Source organism: Myotis myotis, unplaced genomic scaffold, assembly GCF_014108235.1.
Source record: "Myotis myotis isolate mMyoMyo1 unplaced genomic scaffold, mMyoMyo1.p scaffold_m19_p_2, whole genome shotgun sequence".
In the NCBI taxonomy this organism is placed as follows: Eukaryota; Metazoa; Chordata; class Mammalia; order Chiroptera; family Vespertilionidae; genus Myotis; species Myotis myotis.
Window position 1 is genome coordinate 92,431,849 of NW_023416324.1, and position 15,792 is coordinate 92,447,640.

At 41.4% G+C, this 15,792-nt stretch overlaps 1 protein-coding gene and 1 long non-coding RNA gene across 5 annotated transcripts in view; one reads left to right on the plus strand and one right to left on the minus strand.

The window, feature by feature from the left end:
• On the minus strand, nucleotides 1-7,210 carry LOC118677041. The gene is made up of 3 exons (XR_004974305.1): nucleotides 6,877-7,210; nucleotides 6,306-6,388; nucleotides 1-325 (listed from the first exon to the last, which is right to left on the minus strand). It is a non-coding gene; the product is annotated as an uncharacterized LOC118677041 (long non-coding RNA).
• Nucleotides 6,842-15,792, plus strand: part of ECI2 (enoyl-CoA delta isomerase 2) — a 24,937-nt gene continuing 15,986 nt past the window's right edge. For 3 of the 4 annotated variants that reach the window (XR_004974302.1, XR_004974303.1, XM_036351796.1), the window contains exons 1-5: nucleotides 6,842-6,960; nucleotides 8,802-8,964; nucleotides 12,204-12,302; nucleotides 12,527-12,715; nucleotides 14,269-14,338. Coding sequence is in view for 1 of the 4 variants with exons in the window: in XM_036351796.1 (XP_036207689.1) it covers nucleotides 6,905-6,960; nucleotides 8,802-8,964; nucleotides 12,204-12,302; nucleotides 12,527-12,715; nucleotides 14,269-14,338 (577 nt within the window). In the remaining 3 variants the exon portion in view is untranslated. The other variant, XR_004974304.1, reaches the window with a different exon arrangement.

Consider the following 15,792-nt stretch of genomic DNA (forward strand, 5'->3'; position numbering starts at 1 on the left):
TTCTGCGTCCCGGGCGACCCACGAACCCCAAAGACAGGGCACGTGGATCCACACCAACAGGGAGGAGGGCGCTTTTTTTATACAGCTGTTCAGTGAGGGCGGGGGAGCATGAGCTGTGGGAGTTCCCGCCTCGGGGGGTCGTCACGGTTTCCAGGTGTCGTCATCTGTCTGGTAGCTGACCTGTTAGGAATTCCAGGGCGGGACCGGTATCTGCGTCACCATTTACCTGGTACACTGGCCTGTTATGGATTTCAGGAAGGGCCCAGTATCTACGTCACCATCTGCCTGGTAGAGGCATGCATCAGCTCCTGGACCCCCTTTCAACCTAACAAGAACAAGGCAGAATTAATGTTTGTATAACACAAAACAAAAAATGTGGATAAAATAGCTTTGGGTGAATGAACAAATTATCCGGCTATATGAAATTAAAGCTGGGGTGATACAGTGAGTCAAATGTTTACTTCTGAAATGTCTTTCTTCCCTAAATTATAACAATTAGGAGTAAGAAAAAACACATGAGATTCCAAATATTATTTTAAATTTTGCTGACATGAACATATAAGACTAAATAGGAAGATGGCGCAAAGCCCACCTGGGGGTGGGGGTAGTGGAGGAGATAATTTGGTGAAGAAAGCATAATAATAGTACAGGTGTAACTCATCTCCAACAGTGGCATATAGCTAAAGCCCAAAACAGTTATAATAGAGAACACAAAACATAGATTAATACCTTTCATGACTAATAGAAAACATCATAGATTTTTCCTCAGAAATTTATAGAGTTAAATAATACCTAGCTACTTTAGTACCATTTTTTCTAGTTTGTTTTTGTGCAGGAAACTGGCTATAGTTAAATTCCTTCTCCTCAATCTACTCTCATTGAGAAAGAAATATTTCAAAGCACAAAAATACTAATTTATCCCTTCTGACAACTTAATAAAAAGATGACAATTTACTCACAACTTATCATCAAATGTGGAAAAACATGGTCTAGATAGAAACTTTCAACAGCTCATTCACCATTCCACACACAGAATATTTTATGTCAAGAAGTGTGCCAGGACAGAACCTAGAGACAGAACCTAGAGACAGAACATGGCAAAAGATCCTGGACAGAAACTGGCAACAGAACCTAGAGACAGAACCTGGCTACAGAATCTGGATAGAACATGGCAAGAGAACCTGACTAGAACCTGGTGACAGAACTGGCTGGAGAACCTAGCGAGGGAACATGGCTACAGAACCTGGCTGGAGAACCTAGCAAGAGAACATGGACACAGAACCTGGCTGGAGAACCTACACAGAACTTGGCTGGAGATTGTGGCTAGAGATCCTGGCAAGGCTGCTGATCAACTGAAAACTTTCTCCATGTCATTCCTTCTTCGCTGACTCCACCCACACCTATGGGGAACCCCTGGGCCTGCTGGGGTTGGACCCCAGCGCCACAGCAGATTAGGGGAAGCTGAGGATCAAATCAGTGAATTAGAAGAAAAAGTTGATGCCCTGACTGGTTTGGATCAGTGGATAGAACATCAGCCTGTGGATTGAAAGGTCCCAGGTTCGATTCCAGTCAAGGGCATGTACCTTGGTTGTGGGTACATCCCCAGTGGGGGTTGTGCAGGAGGCAGCTGATCAATGTTTCTCTCTCATCGATGTTTCTAACCCTCTATCGCTCTCCTTTCCTCTCTGTAAAAAAATCAATAAAATATATTTTAAAAAAAAAAAGAAGTGTGCCAGGAGATGGGAAATGGGGTTTACTGGAAAGGGTAGAATTCCTCTCAGGGTGTGCCCTTGGGTGACTAAGGAGACATTACTAACCAGGTGCTATGAGAAAGAGAAGCCTGGGGAGATTATAGGAGCTCAGAAGGAGAGAACATACCCAGTCAAAGGTCAGAAGGAACATCCTGGATAAGGTGGTGCCTGAACATAGACATACAGAGACTTAGAGAACCTCAAGTTTATACGAAGTGAAAGATTCAAATGTGAACCTTGGTGAGAGATGAACTGGGCAGATAGGCAAGGGCCAAACCTTGAGGGCTTTATTGGTTAGGCTAAGAAGTTTGGATTTGCTTAGAAAGCAAAGGGGCAATCCACAGGATTTTCAATCATGGGGGAAGAATTATGAGTGTAGTGTCAGGTTTACAATTTAGGAAGATCAGCCAGGAAGCAGGGTGAGAATGGACTGTACATGTGGGGCTCAAGTCAGAAAAAATGGCTAAGTGGCTGTTTTGCAACTTAAGTAATGGTAATTCAAGTAACAGTAATCCAAACATGATGAGGGCCTGAATTAGGATAGTGGTAGAGGGAAAAGAGGAAAAAAAAATGAAGAAACATTTAGGAGACAGAATCCCAAGGACCTGGAAACTGATAGAAGTGAGGTGTCAGTGAGACAGAAGGAGTCCAGGATGCTTCCAAGTTCCTAGCCTGCACTGCTAATTGAACAAGGATGACAAATAGTTCCTTATGACTGAATGCGACAGGCTTTTTATGTTATAGTAACAGCACCTGATGATATTTAAATATCGGAAATAAAAATAATCATTGTGACTGATGGGAGTGTGACAAATGGTAAATTCTACTCTGTGATCTTAAAAAATAAACATTTAGCCCCACAACTGAGCACAACACTGTGAAGTGGACATCTGCCGGAAGCCATTCCATCCTTACTGCTTGACACAGTCACTGCAGGGAAGAAACATCTGCACAGCGTATGTTCCAAGGGACCTGGCGTATATGGCAGACTGTTCTTAATATGTTTGCTCCCCTTCTTAGTGCTATGTGTTCTAACCAGGGCCACCTCCCTGAGAAAGGTTGTTTCCCTAGATGGGAATGTTTCCCTGGAGTTAGGGATTAACGGGACTAGGGAAGGGAATAAATCAGTAAAACCCCCTAGTGTTACAGAAATACCATGTACTACTTATGAGGAACGTAGACTAAGACTGTTAGCAATAAATTTAGGACTTGCTAGGCCCACATCCCCAGGGATCTACCTACCAGAGAAAGTACCAACGCCTATACCCCTAAAAACCTGCCGATGCAGGGCAGTCCCAAGGAAGATCACCAGTAAGGCTAAAAAGACAAATATCAAACAGTTAAAGAAATACTGCTGCAAACAATGCAGGCAGGCTCCTTATCTAAAAATCTTATGTGAGCTGTGCAAGCAGAAAGACTTAAACTAAGTGCCAGACAGGTAGTTAATCACCATAGCTAAGAATAATCATGCTTAAACTACATAACCTTTACTTGGGCCATAGAATAGGAAAACGTCCTTCAGTTATTTTCTTATAGCTTAACAGTAGAGCAGTAGAATAGTGACCTTGGAATAGAAATAACAAACTAGCCCTTATAATGGAACACAGAAACTAACCTTTAGAATAGAATGTTGAAACATAGACAATAGATAAGATTAAAATCAACAGAACTAGATAGAGATAAGATTTTTAGCAAAGGTCAGATAAGAAACTATAAACATAAAACAAGGAACTGTAAAAGGTCAAAGGAGGACCCAAAACATACCATGATGTAACTATAGAGGCATGCTTATAGAATCAAATAGTATAAATACAGCTGTAACAGGACAATAAAAAAGAACATGACTATGCTGATCATCTGAATGGTGTCTCCGTGTCCTTCATTCTTCGCCAACGCCGTCCACACCTTTGGAAACCCCTGGACCGCTGGGGCTGGACTCCCGCAGACATCCTGACCCCTAAGAGCTATTACAGCCCTGTGACCATTCAGGGGGTCTGGGATTCTCTGTACAGACAACAGCATCAATCCCATTGTAAGCAGACCCCTTCTGACAATCAATCCTATAAAATAAAAACCTAATATGCTGAATGTACCGACTGTTCATTCAACAGTTCGATCAGTCGCTTTGATGCACACTGACCACCAGGGGGCAGACGCTCCGACTGGTAGGTTAGCTTGCTGCTGGGGTCTGGCCGATAGAGACTGGGTAAGAGGGCCCGGACATGCCCTAGAGCCCTTCCTGGGTCCCTCCCCAGCCCCTATCATGCACTAGTGGGGTCCCTTGGCCTGGCCTGCACCCTCTGGCAATCCAGGACCCCTCGGGGGATGTCGGAGAGCTGGTTTTGGCCCAATTCCCACAGGCCAGGCCTAGGGGCCCCACCGGTGCACCGGGCCTCTTATACTCTATAATAGGATCTAACTGAATAGGATATTAGCGCCAGGGGAACTGATCATATAAAACAGGGTGGAGCTCAGACTTTTGGATGAGATTTTGACTGGGCTTCTGCATTTCTTACTCTTATATGAAAGCATTTCACTCTAAATCAGTGGTTCTCAACCTTCCTAATGCCACGACCCTTTAATATAGTTCCTTATGTGTGGTGACCCCAATTTCATTGTTACAAATTGAACATAATTAAAGCATAGTGATTAATCACAAAAACAATATGTAATTATATATGTGTTTTCCGATGGTCTTAGGCGACCCCTGTGAAAGGGTCATTCGACCCCCAAAGGGATCTCGACCCACAGGTTGAGAACCGCTGCTCTAAGTGAAGTATGGTAGCAATCATCTCAGGTAGAAACTATAGTTTAACTTTAACCCTGCTGTTTGGCTTCTGTACTTATTTGCTTTGTTTAACAATAGAAAAGTTATTTTGATTTTCTGAACTATATAAATCATCCCATTCGATTGAATACCCTATTGATTGTAATATGAATCATACTGCTCTTAGAAAGCACATTTTCCTTTACCTGGGAAGAACAGCACAGTTATCCCAAGGTCAGAGGGCTCCAGTTAACGTGTCCCTGTTGACTCAGTGTTCCAGAGACCCAAAAAAACTATAATTTAGATAACATGCTGCTTCTACTTCTGTAAACTGCTTTTTGCAAACCAGGTTCCTCATTCCAGACCCAAGGTCTCTAGATAATGTGTTTCTGTCAATTCAGTGATCCGGAGACCCAAAACTATAATTTAGATAACATGCTGCTTTGCTTCTGTAAACTGCTTTTTTGCGAACCAGGTTCCTCATTCAAACCCTGGGATGTAATCAATACCTTTGTGATTTTTGCCTATATAAACCTGGTGTTGCGACCATCTTATCACTATGAGATCTGGGAGAGCGAAATGCCCCCTCATAGTCCTGGATTTGCAATAAATGTGACCCTTTAATTCGACTTCTTGAGGTGTCTTTGTGTGATTCACAGGGTACATTACAACATAAGTATATAGTAGGAATATATGATTATACTAGGAAATGGATAACCAGGCATACTACTTAAATCTTCAGTGGCTCTCCATTGCTCTTGTTGTAATGTTTTGGGAACACTGAGTCAACAGGGACACGTTAACTGGAGCCCTCTGACCTTGGGATAACTGTGCTGTCCATCCCAGGTAAAGGAAAATGTGCTTTCTAAGACCAGTATGACCACAACAAATAGGATTTCACATTACAATCAACAGGGTATTCAATTGAATGGAATGATTTATATAATTCAGAAAATCAAAATAACCTTTCTATTGTTAAAGCAAATAGGTACAGAAGCCAAACAGCAGGGTTAAAGGTAAACTATAGTTTCTACCTGAGGTGATTGCTACCATGCTTCACTCTCAACACAGAATCCGAAATCCTTATCATGGATAAAATCATCTTCAGGTTCAGGTGGAGCATCTAACCCACTCACAATGGCTCCCTTTTCTGAGAACTGGTCTCTTCACCCGTAAGGCCATGGTCACCATGATTAAATGGCGTGGCCTGCACTCCTGAGAACAGTTTAATACACCAAGGTGGACATTCTCTGCCAGTAATGTCTTCCCAACCCTCTCCCCTCACTCAAACACTGCCATTTAAGGGGTCTTTAGTAAATGACAGCTGGTAGAGATGCAAATAATTTGGGGGGTGGGGAGGGGAGTTACTTCAAAGGTTATGGTTTTATTGCTCTGTAGGACATTAATCATTTTTGTATCAAACTTGGCAATCTATTCCAGCATTTTTTTACACTAACTATATAAACTATTCTTTCAAATGCTGTTATTACTATACTGATTCCCTAATTAGTAAGTTAAGTCAATCTTTGACACATGTTCTTTCTGTATTTGTTAAATTATACTTTTGATAAAGAGCTAATTTCCCACACCCCACTTTTCTGTGTGAAATATAAGAGGCATAAGCCCAGGAGAGTTCACTTGTATTATAAAAGGGTTCGCAATCCAAACCTGCTTCCCAGTAAAGGACTTTTAAAAATATTAATAGTATTTCTATGAGAGGAGTTTCATCTTCTGGAGCCCACTGAATCTCCCAGAATCCGCATTTTCCGACTAGTGTATCCCATTACCTCCGAGGGCCACCTAACTCAGCCTGGGAGCGGGGTCAGGGTCTTTGACTCAGCTCAGCCTCCCAAACATCATCTTGCAATATCTGAAAAAATATTTAGAATAAGTCCAAATTGTTCTACTTGGCCTTCAATCTCACCCCCACCTACACTATTACCCAGATCCGCCTGATGAAGCACAAATAATAATGGGCCACCTGCACGGAATAATAAACTCACTTGGGCCTTGGACTCCGAGCAGGGGGTTGAATCAGGACTTTGACCACTTTGGGAAAGTCACCTAATTAATGTTTTCTGGACCTCAATTCCCACACCAACAAAACGAAACAAGGACCTAGCGCGTCCCCGCCCACCTGCTCCCACAGCCCCGCCCTCGCGATCCGGCCCCGCCCCTATTGTGTCCAGGCCCCGCCCCTATTGTGTCCCGGTCCCGCCCCTATTGTGTCCCGGCCCCTCCTCGCCACCGGCCCTCCCCGCCCTCGCCCCGCGGCCGCACTCCCGCCCCCAGCCCCTCCTCCCCCCATCCCCGCGCCCGCCTATCCGGGCCCTTCCACCCCAGCCTCACCCCACCCACCGAATTCCTCCACGCCCCCGGGATCGCTATGGCGGGCGTGGCGGGGAGGCTGGCCCGGCGCTGGTGTCGGAGTGCCGTCCGGAGGTAAGTGCTGAGCCCGGGCCCGTCACACGCGGGACGCCGCTGTCCTTGCGGGGGTGCCGCCGCGGGAGCTCCCTCTCTGTGTCTTGTCTCCGCTGCACCGGGGTTTTGCTGGTAGGGTCTTCCGAGGAGAGAGTGACACCAAGTGCCCTTCAGAAAGGCGCACCCTCCTCCTCGGCGCGGAGGGGTCACGGGGAGGCGTCGGGAAGCCCGACTGCTGTTCCCTTTGCGCGGGGCCCCCACCCTGGGTGCTCCGTGCTGAAACGCACCGACTGAGAGCGTGTGAGCATGCCGTGCTTGTGTGCGGGACGCTGTGGAAACAAAAGTCTTAGGAGCAGTGTAACCAGCGGTTCTCAACCTGTGGGTCGCGACCCCTTTGGCGGTGGAACGCTCTTTCACAGGGGTCGTCTAAGACCATCCTGCATATCAGATATTTACATTACGATTCATAACAGTAGCAACATTACAGTTATGAAGTAGCAACGAAAATAATTTTATAGTTGGGTCACAACATGAGGAACTGTATTTAAAGGGCCAGAAGGTTGAGAACCACTGTCTGCCTTTTGGAGAATACTTCTGTAATGCCAAATGGCGGGGTACGAAAAACATGTAAAAACCCAAACGAATCTATCCGTAGGAAACAGAAAACCCTGGGACCTGGTGGTTGCCTTGTGGTAATGGAGTTTTGAGTTATTTTCTTTATTTTCTATATTAAACGGTCGTGTTTTGCAATTTTTTAAAACTCACTTTATTTTAAAATAAATAAGTTTGCACTATAGTTTGTGAGAACTTGCACATTTAGGCCTTATTTGGACTTTTTTTATTTTTTACTTTCTTTTCGTTTTCTACTTGGAATCTGCCAGGTGCCAAATTCCTATAGGATACAGAGTTTTCCCCACGGGGGAGAAAACCAGCACTCGGTCAAATATTTAGTATAAAACCTATTGAAGACCAGTTTTATTGAATTACAGAATAATATCTCAATTCTTGATCCTAGACTTCATCCTACTCTTTGAAGATTACATTAGTGCAGAGGAGGTGATACATTTGCTATGTTTGGGCTTTATTTGTAACTATTATTTTGTCATCTTTGGCGCAATTAACTTTATTATCCAAGATCATCATTGTGAACATCCATTTTTTGCTTGTGGCCTCAATATTGTGCACTGAATTTTCCTTCCCTCTGCTAACTGTGTGAGCTTAAGAACTTACCAGCGGTGCTTGCTGTTCTGCTCCTGGCTGTCTGGTTAAAACATAGTGGGGTTAGGAGTGAGTCTGTGTCTGCTCATTGTTAAGTGCAGAGCTGTTTCTAGGCCTTGGGACACAAACTACTAAATTCTTTCAGTGCAGTTTCCCCCTTGGTCTTAGTCTCCTGCTCTCTTCTACCTTGTATGCCTTTCATTTACTTCTTGCCTGTGGCAAAATTTACAAGGGCATTTGGGCTCCTCATACCTCGTTTTATTGCACTTTGCTGCACTTAACAGGTGTTGTTGCATTCTCTTTACAAACTGAAGGCAAGACCCTCCACCAGCCAAAAGATTAGAACTTGCTCTATTGCAAAACTCACTTTATTGTGCTGGTCTGGAGCCAAATCTGCAGTATCCGTGTGGTATTTAATTTGAATTGCTACAAATAATGTGCTGGATAGTAGCTTCTTTTACTGTTATTTTTAAATTACTACAGTTAGCTTCTGTATTGGTGTCTTATCTAGGGATCATTTTAGAAACCACTGACCTTTGCACCCAGGTTGCTGGGGCAAGTATAGGGAAAATATTTATAGAGAAACATAGCATTTTAGTATGTAAGTGTTGGGAATAATTAGAAATCCGTCTGCCTGTTTGCAGTCCTCTGCAGGTCATTAGTTTCCCATCACTTCAGTTGCACTTGAGTGGAACAGCAATGAGAGCCAGTCAGGAGGACTTTGAAAGTGCAATGAATCAGGTAAAACTGTTGAAGAAGGATCCAGGAAATGAAGTGAAGCTAAGACTCTATGCACTATATAAGCAGGTAAATGTCTGTGGTCTGATATAATTTAGAGATGTTTTGAGTAGATAGCGCCTCAAATTGATAAACTGTATGTTTTACTGAAATTCAGCTTTACTATTTTTAGGGTTTGTTTTGCTGCCTTTATTTTTATCTTTTTTTAAATATATTTTATTGATTTTTTACAGAGAGGAAGGGAGAGGGATAGAGAGTCAGAAACATCGATGAGAGAGAAACATTGATCAGCTGCCTCCTGCACACTCCCTACTGGGGATGTGCCCGCAACCAAGGTACATGCCCTTGACTGGAATCGAACCCGGGACCCTTCAGTCTGCAGGCTGACACGCTATCTACTGAGCCAATCGGCCAGGGGCCAGGGCTGTTTTGCTGCCTTTAAAGAGTGTATTAACCTAAAAATAAAATGTCAAAGTGAAAGGCTTAACAAGTATTTATTTGAGGTCACAGAATTGCAATTCAGGGTATAGATTCAGGCAGAAACACAAATTGCATCCTAATTACAGGGTGAAGGCAAAGGTTTTTTATAAGAAAGGAAGGGAAATGATTACATGAATAAAGGAAAGAGATTTCTATTGGTGTTGACACATTGAGTTACTGATTCTATCTTCAGAAAGGTAAAATCTTTCCTTATGGCCCGGGTGTCTGCTTTCCTGTAGTTTTACAAATAATTGCTTTGGCCCAGTCCAAAAATTATTTTGTCAGTTCACAAACATTTCAGAGGTTCCGGGAACAAAATGTACAAGCAATTTTTCTGCAGTAGCTACTTTGGCTCTATTTTAGAACCGTTCCACTTGTGTGAACTTCTCACAGGAGTATACATGTGTTTGTATATTACATTTTCAAACCCTGTTAAGGCAAAAAGTAACCCCTCAGGACCACTCCAGAGGAAAAGAGACTTGAAGGATATAACAACCAAATGTGTAGACCTTATTTGGCTGCCGATTCGAATAAATCAACTGAAAAAGTTGTTCTGAGAAAGCTGGGGAAATTTGAATATGGACTGAGTAGAAACTGTTAATAGTATAGTGGTTATATAAGAAAATGCTGAACCCCCCCCCTCCCCCCCCCGAATTCGTATTAAGAATGTATAGCCAGTTTGGCTCAGTGGATAAAATGGTGGCCCTAAGACTGAAGGGTCCCTGGTTCGATTCCGGTCAGGGGCATATATGTAGGCTTGATACCCAGCCTGGTCGGGGTGTTTCCTGGTGTGTGCGGGAGGCAACCATTCAATGTGTCACTCTGGCATTGATGTTTCTTTCTCTGTCTCTCCCCGTCCCTTCCACTCTCTCTAAAGAATCAATGGGAAAATATCCTCAGGTGAGACTTTAAAAAAAAAAAATAATGTAGGATGTGCCCTAGCTGATGTTTCTCAGTGGTTAGAGCATCTGCACACATACCAAAGGGTCACGGGTTCGATTCCCAGTCAAGGGCACCTGGGTTGCAGGAGCCCCAGCTCCGTAGTCGGGCCTCATGCAGGAGGCAACCAATAGATGTCCCTCTCCCTCTGTCTCTCTAGAAATCAATGGAAAAAATATATCCTCAGGTGAGGATTTAAAAAAAAAAGAATGTAGGAGTGAAACTGAATGGTGCTTGGGGTTCACTAAAATAATTAAAGCGAAAAAGAAAGAAAAAGATGGAGGAAGCGAGTATGGCAAAAATGATAGTTGTTTATTGGGTGATGAATATTGGAAATTCATTGTAATATTTTATTTTTGTGTCTCTTTGAAAACTTTTATAACAAAGTTTCAAAATGTAAATTTTAAGTTGCAATGTCTAAAGACTAGGGCTCCTGTGTGTTATCTGTTATTCTCTTCCTGTGATTGGCATGAGCCTCTCCTACCAAAAAGAGGTATGACCTTTGCCCTTGGCTTCTGGGCAAGATTACCTTAGATTACCCAATATCTAAACCCTTGAAATGCCATGCCTGATAGGAGTGTCTTTGCCTGCAGAATCTAACAGTGTGATTTAGAGTGGGACTGGCCATAAGATAGTAACAATGTGATTTACAGTGGGACTTCAGTTACATATTCCATGCCGATGAAGCTCACGATGAAAACTCTGAACACTGAGACTTGAGTGAGCTTCCCTGGTAGGTGATAGATATCCATGTGTGTTGTCACACATCAATTCTGGGAGAGGTACACTGTCCTGACCCCACAGTGGGGTGGGAGGGGTATACTTCCCCAGACTTTACCTTATGTATCTCCTCCCTTGCTGATGTTAATCTGTATTCTTTCCTGGCAGTAAATTGTAATCGTGAGTATAACAGCTTTCAGTGAGTTCTGTGGGTCATTCTAGCATATTTCTGAACCTGAGAGTGGTAATAGGAGTCCTCTAACCTTGCATTTGGCATTAGAAGTAGGGGAAGTTTTGTGGACTTGGTTGCCTCTAATTTCTGAGGTGGTTAACTCTTGCAGTCACTTTTGTTTCTTTGTCTTTGGACAGTCTTAGCTTTGTTTACTGCCTTTGTTTTTCAAAGCTCTTCTTTCCTCTTTTAGCTAATTATATTATGTAATTTAACATTTTTAGTTAATTTTTAGTAGTTATTTAGTGGAGTCTTAAATTGCCATTTCTGAAAAGTACTTGATAAGGTAGAATATTTTATTCATCTCAAAACACTCACTCCACCTACCCTCAAACAAGTAAAAAGTCTAGTTGCTTTTTGCTTTCTACTCACATGTCCTTTGATTCAGTTTCCTAAGGGCCAGTGGCTCTGACAGCCCCATCCTGCTCCCTCAGCTACAACTCTGTTGCTCAGTCACCAGAAATCCACCATTGAATTAGTGGCAGTTTTTTGTATTTTTGAATGGGCTTTTAGGGTAGACTGTGAGTTTCTAAATGTTTCTTGGCTAATTACCTTTAAAGATTGTTTGCTTGAATATTTTATTTATATGTGAAAATGTGATTATCAATTTAAAACTAATGAACTATTAGAATTTTTGAAAAGTGCTTTCCCACAACCTTTATCTTGCAGCATTTTCATATGTAGGTGGTTATAACTTATTTCACGGATTCATAGCCAATAGCACACTTTGTCTCTCCAGTCTTTTTTCTGTTACTTATGCATTTTTAACAACAGCACCAAAGAGAAGACAAAGGGGAAGTTCAGATCCATTTATGTACCTTGTGAAAGTAGTTGGGAGGGAAGGCACATTCATCCTAGTTGTGGATTTTATGGATCTTAAACTTTAAGGCTCCAATTTATTTGGACATTTGGCTAAAAATTGCCCCTCTCCTTTTCACAGGCCACTGAAGGACCTTGCAATATGCCCAAACCAGGTGTGTTTGACTTTATTAATAAGGCCAAATGGGATGCATGGAATGCTCTAGGCAGTCTGCCCAAGGTAAATTTGTTACTTTGCTTTTATTTTACTTGCTGTACTCCTAAAGGAAGTTGGGTGTTTCTCATTATCAATCCATTATAGATGGAGCCCTTGAGATCTTAATGTAATTCTATTGAATCAGAACCTCTTTCTCCATTGCAAGGTACTACTTATTAGCATAGTAAGTTTCTCCAAATGCTTTTTTGTCGACCATGGGCTTAAGTTATTTGTCATCTTCTCTTCAGGAAACTGCCAGGCAGAACTATGTAGATTTGGTATCCAGTTTGACTTCTTCATCTGAGTCCTCCACCCAAGTGAAGCCTGGAGCAGACAGGGGACAACAGGAATATGAAAACCTAGTGGTGACCTCTGAAGACGGCATCACAAAGATCATGTTCAACCGGCCCACCAGAAAGAATGCAATCAGCACCCAGGTGACGTTACCTTCCCTAGAGTTCTCCACCTCCCCCCACCCCCGCCGGGCTATTATACTCAAAAACTATAGTGTTTCAGTATCATTCCTGTTTTTGTAATAATATCATTTGATTTTTGCAGAAAGGTTAGTAATTGTGGCTACTTCTTCACACAAAAGAGGTAGGCCTTCATTATTTAGAATCTGTGAGCTTCAGGTAGGTTCTAAATTTGTGAGCTTTAGGGAGTTCCCCAAAGGGAACTAACTACAACTTCCCAATGATGGAAGCACAGATAAATCAATATAAATGGAACATACGTTAATGTGCGAGAACGTGTGTGGAGGTTCTCTAAGGTTGGCATAGACCATCCCAGAAGTATTTTCATGTCGCTTAGGCTTGAGAGTGAGCACTGCTCTGCCTGCATGAAGCTTTATTTTGAATAAGTAGAGGGAGAAAGGAGAGCAGGACTTCATCTAAAATCAATTATAACCCATCTCTGCTTGAAATGTGTTACTTCCCAAGAGCAACTTTAGTCTTTGAATCTGTCATTGAATTAGAATGATAATAAAAATAAGCACTTTAACCATTTCACCTTGAAAAAAAATTACAGGGAGTTAATTGGATGCTTGGTGCTGCACTAGAAGTGAAATTTGAGAGGGCTCTGACCCCTTTCATTGAGTTTATCATTAACGTCTTAAATAAGAATTTCATGAAGTTGGATATATGCCATTCAATTAATAAAACATTTGGTTTTCAAAGCTGTTTTTCCTTTTATCCTGACTCTTTCTGTATTATCTTGTTAATAATAATAATACTAGCTACTCTTTACAGAGCCTAGTATGTGTCAGCCGTTTCCACATTCCCACAAGGAGCCTAGTTGTTCAAATTCACATAACAAATATGGAGGAAAACCTAACCCAAAACCCTGATATATCCATCTCCTAATCCGGCACTTGCCAGTTACCCTGTCCTACTGTGTCATCATGACTATAATAATAATGGAATGACTTCCTTATCCCCTTCCTCAGTGGAAAGATTTTACCTTTATTCATATATGTATTTTCAGCAATGTTGCTGATTTAAAATATTGGGCCTATTGTCCTTCACTATCCTTACAGTGTCTTGGAAATCCCAGTCTTTTAGCATCATTAACACTTCCCAGACTGACTACCTGGGCTACTCATGCTCTTTCTTGAGGTTGTAGTTGAAAAGTTGCTTCAAGGAAATCTTTCTCTGGCCACTTCCCATCATATCCACCCTAGATAAGTATCACGCCTTCTCTGAGTTTCCTGCTACTTTGTACTTTCCACCCATTTTAGAGCAAACCCCTCTATTCCAAAGGCTCAAGGATTGTGTCTTATTTGTTTACTTTTGGAAAAAGCATCCACTATAGCACTTGGTACATATACAAGCAATCGTAAAAGGAATAAAAATCCCTTCAAGTGTATTGGGCTGGCTTTTTGATTATTTAAATACAACCAACATAAGTGTTTGGCACTGTGCAGAGAGCAGGCCTGCAGACTGACATTTAGGGAATCCATCCCATAATGGTTATCATCTTCCCCTTTTCATAGATGTATCAAGAAATCATGCTTGCACTTAAAGCTGCAAGCAAGGATGACTCGACCATAACTGTTGTAACAGGTAAGACATTTTCTTAGATTCCTTTTGTTTGTTTGTTTTTAACAGGAGAAAATCAAAGTGTGATACATGCATGGGGAATTCACATAGATATAAATCAATGAAAATTCCAAAGACAGTGAGGCAACATTGGATATGTAAGGTATTTTGGCAAAGTGAAAAAGGGGAGTAACAGGGTATTAGAGTTCAGCAGAGAGACTGGGCGATTTACAAGTAGTTGAGGAAGAGCAAAACTTTTCTTAGATTTCTTAATTAAATTTCTATTTGGGGGGATTTCCTACTAGATAGGAAATTGAGTACATAAGCTCTAAGATCTTGTCCAGTACTAAGATAATCTAATTCTTAAATATATGAAAAATTTAATAGGCACAAATTGGTATTTATAAAAAGCAGATACACATAAGTAAGGAAAGTATTATTGGTACTAAAATTGGGTACTTGCCAATAATAAGAGAAAAGTAATCTTGGCAGCATTACTTTGTGAAAACATTCTAAATATGTTGCCATAATAGAATAATGAAGCAAATTATAGAACATCCATTAGACTGTATATTGCACAAGCATTCAAAAGTATAATTCTAAAGATCAACAGTATAGAAAATGTTTAAGATATTAAAAAAATTAAAAATATATCAGTATTGTGATTATACTGGAAAATAAGATGGATGCTCATGGGCCTGAGCTGATGAAAACATGGAAAATGGAAGTTGTTGGATTTGGAATGGGCATATGCATAGTGGGGACTCAGATCAACTTGAGGTAAATCCTGGGTTCACTCCTTACTCCTGTGGGTGACCTCTGCTTCTGAACAGAGAAGACAGTGTTTTACTAACGCCATTGAATGGATGAGATGATGACATGAAATAATGCAGGTAAGGGGCACGGCACACAGCAGACACCTGTTAGAAGTAGCTGTTACTGTTTGTAGGCATGGCAGAAGCAAGAGTGATTTTATTTTTAAATTTTCATTACAACTTGTAAAATAAATAATTATCTAGGGATATCAGATACGTCTTACTAAAAAATAGAGGCGGGCGGGGGGGGGGGGGACTCTAATAGCTGATTCGAGGGAGGAATAAAAGGGAAGAGTTGAAAATGGCCCTCGTATTTCATTTGTATGCCCAGATAATTTAAGAGAATAAATATAAGAAAAAGAGTCTAGAAATAGCATTGGTTTGATACTGGAGAAAAATGTTTTATATTTTTTAAATGAACTGTTCTTAATTAAAGTAAAATATAGGTACATGGTATTTTTTTAAAAAAACAAAATGAAAGTTACATAACAAAACTAAATCTCACTCTCCTTGGAACCCCAATCCTGCTTCCTAGAAAAACTCAGTTTTCCTTGATGCCTTTCAGAAAGTTGTCTATGTGTATACAAGCATGTGTGTGTTTGTTTCCCTCCACTTAAAAAAAAACAAAAACAGAAAAGGAAGCATATAATACACACATATTAT